Raw genomic sequence first — 11515 nt, forward strand, 5'->3', positions numbered from 1 at the left:
GAAATGTGTAAAAGTCACCGGAGGAAAATAACCGAAGGGGCTTGTAGGCCAAATTCTTTTTCTTTTTTGCGTCTTTCCTTTTTTCTCATGTGTAAACCCGCACAATGTACCGAAGGGCCCGTACTCTTTTCCTCACGGGGGAAGCTTTCGACTGTCCACTCGGACGCCGAAGGTGTGAGGTTTTTAACGAGGCGGGACCCTATGTAACCCCTTGTGAAATATAAACAAGGCCCCCACAAAAATTCTCGAAGGAACAAGCACGCTGCAAAGGCGCCGAAGCGTCTATCCCTCTTCGTCAAAGCGAAGAGGGGAGTCATCAGCGCAAGGTACAAGCCATAACGCTTGAAAGATGTAAGCATGAGGCACAACCCCGATTAAGGGCTTCGCTCCTCTTAGCTTCACTTCCGGAGAAATTAATAAAATCCCGTCGCATGAAAGCGAAGGGTGGAAAGTCCTGTCGCGCGAAAGCCGAAGGCTAGGCGCGATTCTCTCCGGCCAAAGAGCCGAAGGTCCCCTAACAAAATCCCATCGCATGAAAGCGAAGGGTGGAAAGTCCTGTCGTGCGAAAGCCGAAGGCTAGGCGCGAACCTCTCCGGCTAAAGAGCCGAAGGTCCCCTAACAAAATCCCGTCGCATGAAAGCGAAGGGTGGAAAGTTCTGTCGCGCGAAAGCCGAAGGCGCGGCGAACCTCTCCGGCTAAAGAGCCGAAGGTCCCCTAAAAAAAATCCCGTCGCATGAAAGCGACGGGTGGAAAGTCCTGTCGTGCGAAAGCCGAAGGCTAGGCGCGAACCTCTCCGGCTAAAGTCCTCACGAGCAAACTCGAACACAAAGGCGGCAGAATTAAAACGAGGCCCGAGGGGCTACAACACGTTTCATAGTCATCATCCCGCCAGTCGAGTGAAGGCGGGGGGGGGGGGGGGGGTGGCTTCGCAAAACAAGAAAGACGCACGACGCCGGTGAAGATGAACGAACAAAAAGGTGTTTGTAACCTCGCCCGCACAAAAGGGGGGTGGCGCATCGCAGAATATATTTGTGCTTAGTCGAAGGGTAAACGCCAAAGAAATTACATAATTTATTATGCATAAAGTACAGGTTTATCACACCACGAAGATACAAGTTAATACACTGTGAAGATACACTTTGCGCGAAGGCACGAAGAAATAAGTTACATAGTTACACCCGAGTTTATGACACCGCGAAGATACAAGTTATTACACTGTGAATACACACTTCGCGCGAAGGCACGAAGAAATAAGTTACATAGTCACATCCGAGGCCTCTTCCTCGAAGACTAGGCGGTCCACCTCAGATATGATTTCCCGGACCGCCACATCTATTATGTCTTCGGCTGTCCGTCGAAGAAATGCTTCGAAGTCGTCCCCTAAAACTGAGGGCAACACAAATTAACTAGAGCTCTCGTCGAAGATGCCTTTGAGTCAGTACATAAATTCATGAGGCGACAGGGGCTCTTCGTCCACCGGCTCCGGCTTCGGCTCACGGAGACCGGCGGGAGCACTATACGGCCTATCGGTATCGAGAATCCGTTTTATTTCGTGACGAAGCACGCGGTCAGCAAGGATCTTCGCATGTTTTTCGGGATCACGCTGAAATTCGGAAAAATGCTTTGTCTCGGTGTTCCGAAGATCGTAAACACGCTCCCTATCTGCCCAAAATTCTTCAAAAGAAACCAAAGGGTAACGGACATGGAACTTCGCCCAGGACGCACCAGCAACATAGAAATTCCCTCGCTTCAGCTGTCGAGGCAGCACGCCTTCGGTCACCTGCGCAGGGGCCAACGCAGGGTCCTACGCAGGCACCGAAGGTTTTTGTTTAAAAAAAATCATAATTACAACAAGTGGACTGTCACACGACCACGACCCTCACACCTTGCCAGCTGCACAGTGAGAAGAGCCCTCCGGGGCTTGGTCTTCGTCCGCCGGGGCTCAGTCGGTATTTCCTCCTTCGCCGGCCACTCCCTCATCGCCGTCATTGCCAGAAGGCGGCATAACACCTCCGCCGGCGTGGTCGCCGCCACCTTCGGCATCAGCAGCCGCAGCTTCGGCAAGGATGGGCTCCGCAACAGCGTCGGCTTTGGCTTGGAGCTAAAAAATATAAATTCCCAGAGATATAAAGATGCATTTAAGGGCGAAGAAAAGGCGCATCAAAAAGAAGATGAAAGTACCTGGGCCTTAATTCGATCCACTTCACGACGCACGATTGCGCGGCCTTCACCCTTGAAGAAATGGTCCTTGAAATTTTTGGCAATGTTCTTCGCAAGAACGGGCAGCGCCTCCGGGCGAACAGCAGCTTCTCCGGGCCATTGAAAACCTTCATCGCGGAGGCAACGGAGCTGGGCTTTCGTCACAGTGCTGGCGCTGGCAGCTTCAGAAGGGAATAAGCTGTACACCGCAGCACTTAGCGTGCGAACGGCGACAACAGCGCTAATATCCTCGTTGAAATGAGCCCCAGCGTCCAGCATAGCAATACATGCTCGGAGCCACTTGAAGAAGTCGTCCACCTCGACGGTGTCCCCCGAAGATACATCAGGAGCATCAAGCCCATACTTCTTCAAGATATTCGGAAGCTCTTTCTGAATCATGGTCGCCCCCGCTCTCACCGACTCCTTGAAGGAATGGAAATGTTTGTGCATAAGAGCCCGCCGCTTTTCGGCGTCGTTTTCGAGTAACTTCGCGGCCTTCGCTGCATCCTCTGCCCGGTCAGCTGCCGCCAGCAACTCCATGGTCAGGGTCGCCTTTCTTCGGAGGATTTGTCGAGGCGCCATTGTAGTGCTTCTTTTTCTCTCTCCAGTGCAGCCACCTTCGATTCCAGATCGGCGACGACAGCCTTTGAGCTCTCTTCGGCCGCCAACTGTCGAGTGGCACAGCGCGCAGCCACGAAGGCCTTCAGCGACAAATCTTGCGCACTCTCCAGCATGTTCGTCAGTCCACTTGCCATCAGGTCTTTTTCCATTAGAGGGAAGCAAAATGAACCACCCGCCTCCGCCAGTAATTCACGCTCACGGTCCCGGCTCTCAAATCGAAGAGACTTGACGATTTTGCTGCCGAGACGCACGGCCGTGGGCTTCGCTCCGAGCTCTGTGGTAGCGGTTTTGGGGTCAGCATTGCGCACGAAGAAGCTGCTGCTATCCGACGTGCTGCTTGAATCTTCGCCAGCACTCCTTTTTGTCCCAGAGCTGGACGCAGTGTTGTGCTCCGGCAACTTCTCGGCATCCTTGCCGGAGGCAGAGACTTCACGCAGCGCAGGCGAGCGACAGGGGGAGTCAACGATGATGTTCACCTCCTCCTCGTCTTCCCCATCATCACTCTCCGGAGCGGTGCTGAACTCAAGGTCCAGGTTCGGAGGAACCGCCCGCAAGGGTGCCGCCTCGTTAGGAGCAACTGCGGGGTTGCTGTCTTCGCTCCCGTCGTCTTCGGAGTCCCCCTTGCTTTGCAGGGGAGACTGTTGCAGAATGGCGTCGAGGAGCCGGCCTCTTTTCTTCGGCACTGCGGACGAAGACGCCCGTTTCCGTTCTGCTTTCTCCAAAGCCTTCGCCTTCTCCGGGCCGCCCTGGCCCTCAGCAAGCTTCAACTCGGCCGCCCGCTGAGGAGCGGCGAGGCCCAAGGCGTGGAACACCCGGTTCTGTCGAGCCCCGCCGAGATGCCCGACAAGGGCTTTGTACTCGTCCCTCGAGACCGACCCGACCATTTCGTCGGCTCGGCTCTCGATAACAACAAGATCCACACCTGCATCGCCGAAGAGGCACCAGGTGAAAGCAAAAGCACAAAAAATAGACATCCATCACAAGAGCTTAAGCACGAAAACTCATGGTTGGTCCGAAGGCTGAAGACAGTCACAAAATCAGGCACCGGAATGCCTTCGATCCAGCGGTCCTCGGCCAACCAGCTGGAGATGTCCCAGCCGTCCCTGACAGGAAAGCAACCACATGCGACAAACTCTTCGATGATGCCGCGCGTGCTGAAGGTCTTCGATAGTTTCCGCAGCAGGGCGAGAAGAGCTTCATCTTCGGCTCGGACATGACTGGCGACCTTCGGCACATCGCCAAGAGTAGCAATGCGGTCGACGACGAGGGGATGGGTCTGTGTGACAGGGTCCAATGTCACCTTGTGATAGAACCAGTACGATGACCAATCGGTGGCCCACTTGTTCTTGCTTGCGGTGACTGGACTCGGAAGGTTCTTGTGAAAGGCGAAGGTGTAACAACCATATTGGGGAATGACCGATATTTCCGCACCTCCGGTTGATTGCACAGAAATCTTCTTCGGCTGATAATGCACCCTGAAGGCACGAGCGAAGCCTTCGGCGCTGGGAGAAAGCCAGCAAGTCTTCGCCAGCCACATGTATAGGTTTAGCCGCACGATCGACGTAGGTGTCATATGATGCAAGTACACCTTGAACAGACGAAAGATGTCCACTACAACGGGATCTAGGGGCATCCGAAGGCCGGCGGTGAAAAGATCGTGGAACACGATCACTTCGTCTGTACGAGGATGAGCGACGGTCTCACCCGTCGGTGGAGCCCTGACACCGTCCACAGATTCGAAGCCCCGATGAACCAGGTCGTCGAGGAGGGACGGAGTCATCTTCGACAAGCCGAGCACAGTTGTCGTCGGCCCTTTTGATTGATCCCTCTTCGGAGCCATCTCCGAAGATGCAGAATGTTCTGAGGTCGCCACCCTTGAAGTTCAGCACCAGAACACTTCGAAGAAAAACGAGCTCAGAAAGAACCTTCGCAAAAGAACCTTCGCCAAAGGAAAAACGAGGAGGCAGGGAAGCAAGGGCAGTGAAAGGTAAAAGTAAAATTCGCGTCGCCAGTATTTATAGGAGGGGGAGACTGAGCGAGTGAAAAGACGAAAGAACCCCGCGCTGCACGCGTAAGACTTAAGTGACCGAGGCGCAACACCGTCTTTTCAAATTTACGAATCAACGCAACCTTTCCCGCCAAAAGTTTAAATCCGATAATTTGGGAGCGAGCTAACAGTGAGAACATGAAATTTTTTGCTTCCTCCGCCAGACTACAACTTTTTTGCAGATGAACATGGACAGTGCTTCGCTGGTCACCATCGCGGCGCCCAACCCGAAGGGTGGCGCTTCGGGACGCCCACGGCGCCCACAGAGTCGAAGCCCCGCCCCTCCTGGAGATCGGACCGAGGCTCCGAGGGGCTATTGTTGGGGACACCACCTTCGGTCCGGTCGCCGAAGGTGCGCGAAGACAAGACACCAAGAGCACTGAAGCCGACGCCAGGAGCAAGCGCGGAGGTGGACAGTCTTCGCTATTCTTCGGAACGGAATGCAGAGACAGGCGAAGACCGGGCGACGCCAGCGTCACGAGTGGTCCGTAGACCCCGTGGTCTTCGTCTATCGGGGTGAAGAGGACCGCCTGGGGTTGTGGGCCTTGCTGAGCTGTACCGCACCCACACTGTAATAGGGAGATCACGTGCATGTCCGGGAATATTCAGGGAATATGACCGTTGTAAGGGGGTAAAAGGGTAATCATACATGGGAGGTGTAACGCCACCTATAAATACCCCCTGTAATGTGCATTGATGGGACATCTGGAATAGAGAGAACCTTTCCTCCTTGTTTTGCGTGTGCATTTATTACTGTTGTAGTGTTCCTCCGTTCCGGAGACGCTCTCCACCAACATGAGATTAACAAGGTTGTCATACATGTATTTAGATAAATGATTAACCTGACCTCTATATCCACAATACACATCAAAACGTTACTCCCTCCGTTCCAAATTATAAGTCATTTCAAAAATCTTGGAGAGTCAAACCATCTCAAAGTTTGACCAAAATTATAGAGAAAAATATAAAGATTTATGACATCAAATAGGTGCACTATAAAAATATAGCTAATAAAGAATCTAATGATACTTAATTGTTATCATAAATGTTATTATCTTGTCATATAAATTTGGTCAAACTTGAAAAACTTTGACTTTTCAAAATTTTTAGAATAACTTATAATTTGGAACGGAGGGAGTACTAGAGTTTTTAGACTAACTCAAATGAGGAATTTCATAAGATAAGAGAGAAAGCTAGAAAATAAAGCAAAAAAAAACTAGAAGGCTATCCTTGAATCTTCTTCGTCCCGCTCCAACCTTGCAACATCTTCGCATAACCACCAATCCATCACATGAAGACTCCCGCTCCAACCTTGCAACATCTTCGCATAACCACCAATCCATCACATGAAGACTCGTCTACTTATAAAAAAAAATCACGACCGTGCCTGAGCATATTTTTCATTAAGAGGAAGAGAAGTAAAGTACAAGAAGTTAGTTTCAGAGAATGGAAACCAACCTAGTACACAAAGTTAGACTATTACACGGCAGTCAACGTGCGACCTGGTAATCTACCGATGATCTATGACACCGTCATGGGTGTCACACTCCGGTTGCCAGAGTGTCCATACCCACCGGCAACAAAGCATCCAAGGCCTCACAGTGCGAAACAGTGAGGGAGGAAGAGAAAGCTTCCTCCAATTGCTGGAAGGATGAGGCATCCGACGGGTGAGTGTCTGAAGTGAGGCTCAGCTTTCTCATCATCACATTTTGTGCCTGAACGTTGGTAATGTAGCACAATGGCGCGACTTCTTTGCCAATCTCTCGCTGTGGCGGATGGTGAAGTCTTGTGGTTGCTATCGTGAACGCCGTCGTGGCGGCGAAGCGACCAGCACGGGTGGGGGAGCCTCCGTACTAAACCATCATCCCTCCATATTGACCTTATCTCAACCTCGCTTGGGCAAACCTAGCTACTTTGATGGTGATTTTTTCTTTTCGCTAGCATACACCGGATCTTTTCGTTTTGCTATATCTAGTTGAGGTGGTTAAATAACTAGACCACACGTGCGCGCACCACACTCACATAGGTGCGTTGTGCGTAACTATTGAGCATCAGAATTTGAATTTTGATTCCTCTTAATGAAAAATGTGTTCAGGCATGATCATCAGAAAATAATTTGAACTTTGGTGATTGGAGTAGTACCCTCACGCCTACACCAAGGCGCCTGAGGCACCTGATAGGGGTAACGCCACGTAGCTTTGATTTGGACCTTTGTGTTTGGAACAGGGGTTGAGATAACAAGGTTGTTACCTTAGCTTATCCTCGCTTGGGCAAACCTAGCTAGGTTGATGGTACAGATTTTATCGTTTCTGCTAGCATACATGGGATCTTTTCGTGACCGTGCCTGAACACGCATACACGGGATCTTTTCGTTTTGCCATATCTAGTTGAGGTGCTTAAATAACCAGATCACAGCACCACACTCGCATAAGTGCGCTGTGCGTAACTATTGAGCATCAGGATTTGAACTTCGCTTCCTCTCAATGTAAATCATGCTCAGGCATGGTCGTTTTTTTTTTTTTTTTTGCATTTTGGTGATTGAGTAGTACCCTCATGCCTCCACGGCTCCACCAGACCACCACCAGGGCACGAGGCACTTGGCATGTTAAGTATGTTTGCTTATTTCACATTTACATAGAGCTCTGCTCCTCACTCATACATATATTGGGTCTTTTACATACCCGGCCTACTTCCATGTAATAGTAGATCTTTTACCACATGGTCCCTCCATATGTGCGTTCCCTTAATCACTACAAGCTCTAGCTAGTAATAAGTATCGATCATGACTCGCAACAATAGAACTTCGGCAGCACTACGGCCGGTGATGAGTCCGCCGGTTAGTGGTGCTTTTGTCCGTGATATGATCCCGGCTCAATGCTGGCTGTCCATCCGGCCCATACTATCCGTGTTTGGTGCCCGTCTGTCAGAAAGAGACGGCCAATTAAGCTGGCACCGCCGTGTCACCTCCTCATTAGTTGTGCGCGGGCTCCACCCTCCTCCTTCCTAGGATTCCCATTGGAGCCCACCAGGTGAATGCATTGTGCCAAATCTACTGCCATTTGCTTTACAAAGGGAAACTAAATCCGTAGAAGCAAAAGTGTATCTTTTCAATTTGCACCGGCAGTGTTACAGAGTAAAACAGTGCACACTTCCTCCGCTTGAAATTGTATATATGCCGTTTTTTATTTTTCTCATAACATTTGCTATTCCTACGCTATATCAAGATATATAGAAAAAAATATCAAAACATCTATACTTTAAAGGAATAAGTCCATTTACACCCCCCAACTTTTCAAGAATCCGGATTACCCACCTCAACTACAAAACCAAACATCTAGCCCCCCTCAACTCCTAAAACCGGGCAAATCACCCCCTGGCTGGTTTTCACGGTGGTTTCGCTGACGTGGCGGTGGCCCCACATGTCAGTCCTCCCTCTCTCCTCCTCTGTTTAGCCGCCGGACCTCTCCATCATTGCCTCTCCAGCCTTCGCCCCGCCACGCCGCCGCTGCCCGCGCACGCCGTTGAACAGCTCTGCTCCGCCGCGTCGTGCTCCGCTGCTCCCCGGCGGTGCACCGGCCGACGCGCCCGCTGAGCCGCTCCGCCACGCAGTGGAGGGTGGGTGACGGTGGCGGAGGGAGGTGCTGCGGCGGCGGATCCCGTGCTCGCGGCCCTCTGCCCCTCCCTCCCGTTCCTCCTTCGCCGGCTCCCCTGCTCCCTCCGTCCCATCCCCTGCTCGCGGTGGTCGGATCCCGCCGGCCGACGGGGGAGGAGCGGGCCGGCGGGCGGGCTGGCTCGTGGAGGCGGCGGCAGAGCCTCCCTCTCCCGCCACATGCGTGGGGCGGCTGGGCAAGGGCGGCCCTGGCGTGATGAGCACCAAGATCCGCAACGACGGCGGTCGGCGCGGCCGCCGGCCCGCTGCGGAGGCCAGGCGTGGGGGCGCAGTGCAACGGGCGGGGTGCTCGCTAAACAGAGGAGGAGAGTGGAGAGAGGGAGGACTGAGATGTGGGGCCCACCGCCACATCAGCGAAACCACCGTGAAACCCAGGCAGGGGGTGATTTGCCTGGTTTTAGAATTTGAGGGGGGGTTAGATGTCTGGTTTTGTAGTTGAGGGGGTAATCCGGATTCCTTGACAAGTTCGGGGGAGGGGGTAAAATGGACTTATTCCTAATTTAAAACGGGGAGAGTAGTACTAAGGTGGGGGATTCAGATCTGTTGTCAGAAATGGAACGCAAACCTCGCTGGCGACAGAGGGAATCGATCGGAAAGGATGGAAGGGGGTAGATATGCATGTTTTTTTTTGAAGTTAATCTTGAACTATGCCAGGAGCACTGGCCCATCATATAAGACTCGACAATGAGCACCCACGCCGATCGCACGCTCGAACGCAGGTGAGGCTGTCCAGCTATCTGGAACGCGCCTACTGAGCAACTCACTCCCTAACCCACCTAAACACACGCACACCCACTGCTCAGTCTCCACTGGGGATAAACCCCGGCGCAGCACCCGGTCGATCCCGATGGGATTCGAACGCGGGCGGGTGGGTTCCCAGCCGGGCGACCACACCGCCGGGCTATCAGCCCGTCTGCGTAGATATGCATGTGGAGATGCACATATCGATCGATCGCCTCATTCAATTCCTTCCCGACGGCGTACGTAGCTGCTGGTGCAATCGTGCAATGCACATGCTATTGATGGCTCTGTGTGATCATACGGTCGCCTCATTCTGCTCGTATGTTGGCAGTGCAGACCAAATGAGTCAACGACGTTATGTACTTGCGGGAGCCCGCTATCTGCTGGTAATCAGGTCGGGCTAGAAATCATCATGCCATGGAATCTGGTGAACCTCGTCCTCTCCTTCCCTCCTTCCTCCTCAAATTTGCAGAGGGAGGTTAGGAGGGGCTCTATAAATTTTCTAACGGTAGGAGGGGCTCAGAGCCTCAGACCCACCACTGAACCTGGTGGCAGCAAGTATGGAAGGTTGGAAGATGCGCTGCGACTGCGAGTGTTCTTTTTTCCCTGACTTTTTCATAGACAACAGGGCTCGAAATTGTGTATTATTGCCATTCGAGAGTGTCTGATTCTTGATGTATAGGCTCTTCTTATGGCGTGTAATGTAATCATATGCAAATCTCTGAGATTTAGTATATCTGTTCTGCTCAGGTTTGGATCGATTAGTCGCTCGATTATTCTCCATGTGGTCGCGGTTAGCCGGTCGTTTCCAATGGTGTGAGCTGAATGATTGAGAACTTGTCAGTTCTGGGTATTGGAACTGGACGGTAAACTTCTAGTTCAGGTGTGTTCAGAGTACGTAGCATAGCAAGCTGTAAAACTCTGGAACGATTAGTTTCCCAATAAAAAAATAAAAAACTCTGGAACGCTGTGAAAACAGGGGATCGTATCAATCAAGCCCAGCCGTGCCCGCTTGTGCTCTGCCGGCCCATCTCCCCTCCTGCTGCTGCTGTGTCTGTCCCACGTTCTATCTTATCATGGGCTAGATTTATGCCGTAGTGGTGGGCTGCATACGCATAATCTTTTGGGCCGCCGAGCCACCATCGACGACCGCCTATTCTCCGTTGCCTTGCCTGTTGCCTCATGAGAGCTATCACTTGCCGATTAAACAGCCGTGCGGCAAGAACGGTGCTAGCAAAAATTTCATTGCAGGTGGCAGCTTTTTCCGGTGCTGGTATCTTGTTTATACGGGCTAGTTTATGACCATACTCTGAACTGAACAGTGAACTCTAGTTTTTGTTTGATTCCCATTTAGTACCAGCAGGACTCAAGTTGACCCCAACAGCGAGGGCAATTGCCATGACCCAACCACCATGCACCAGCAACGTTCCGGCCGCTTCCATCACGCCCAAGGCATGCACGCGCGCACCCGCCACCGCACGTACAAATCAATCCCCTCCATCCTCTCGCGCCAATTCGAGCCCGCAATCCCCCCACCAAGTACCTATGGGCCATGCGTCCTCGCCACCGCCGTCGTCACCCGCCGCCGTGAAGGCGGGGGCGATACTGATATGCGTGCTGCTGCTCCAGCTGCCGGCCGCCGCGGTCGCGCAGCAGGCGCCCGCGGAGGCCTCGGCGGCGGCGATCAACGCGGAAAGCGACGGCAACGGCACCGCCCGAGGCGGCGGCGGGCGAGGCGGCGGCGGCGGCTCGCGGAGTAAGCTGGTGAGCAGCATCGACTGCCAGATCTGCGAGGCGACGTGCCGCGTCAAGTGCCTCATCAACAACCTCTTCCAGTGGGGCGGCTGCTACCAGCGGTGCAAGGCCGACAACTGCAACGACTGGTGCAGGTAGCGGGTAGGAAATGAAGCCCAGTAGTAGCAACTGCGCCCTGCGTGCTCACGTCCATGGACAGGGTGCGCGTACCACGAGGATCTGCCGGGCCGGACACTCTTCACTCGACAGTGGTCGATCGGTTAGTTGATCGGACGGTTCAGCCCGTGCCACGTCGTACCCAGCCTTCTTCAGCAATCTAAGATCCACAGTACATAGTATATACATAGAGTCATACACGTATATAAACGTGCCGCTGGGCACTCATCTACATGTATTTCATTATTATCCAGAGTTTGTATTTGTACTACTATTTTTGAATAACCGTACCGGTCCAGAATTATACGTACGCAATTATTTCTCTC

General features: G+C 52.6%; 1 protein-coding gene across 1 annotated transcript; it reads left to right on the forward strand.

Annotated features, from left to right (window-relative positions):
• The first annotated feature begins 10739 nt into the window (after nucleotides 1–10739).
• On the forward strand, nucleotides 10740–11515 carry LOC120648803 (zinc finger protein ZIC 2-like). The gene has a single exon (XM_039925456.1). The coding sequence runs from the start codon at nucleotides 10824–10826 to the stop codon at nucleotides 11169–11171; it is 348 nt and encodes a 115-aa protein (XP_039781390.1). The 5' UTR covers nucleotides 10740–10823; the 3' UTR covers nucleotides 11172–11515.

The sequence above is a fragment of the Panicum virgatum genome, chromosome 9K (assembly GCF_016808335.1).
Source record: "Panicum virgatum strain AP13 chromosome 9K, P.virgatum_v5, whole genome shotgun sequence".
NCBI lineage: Eukaryota > Viridiplantae > Streptophyta > Magnoliopsida > Poales > Poaceae > Panicum > Panicum virgatum.

Coding starts and splice junctions, on each gene's coding strand:
- LOC120648803 (XM_039925456.1), top strand. CDS start 10,824: ATGGGCCATGCGTCCTCGCCACCGCCGTCGTCACCCGCCGCCGTGAAG.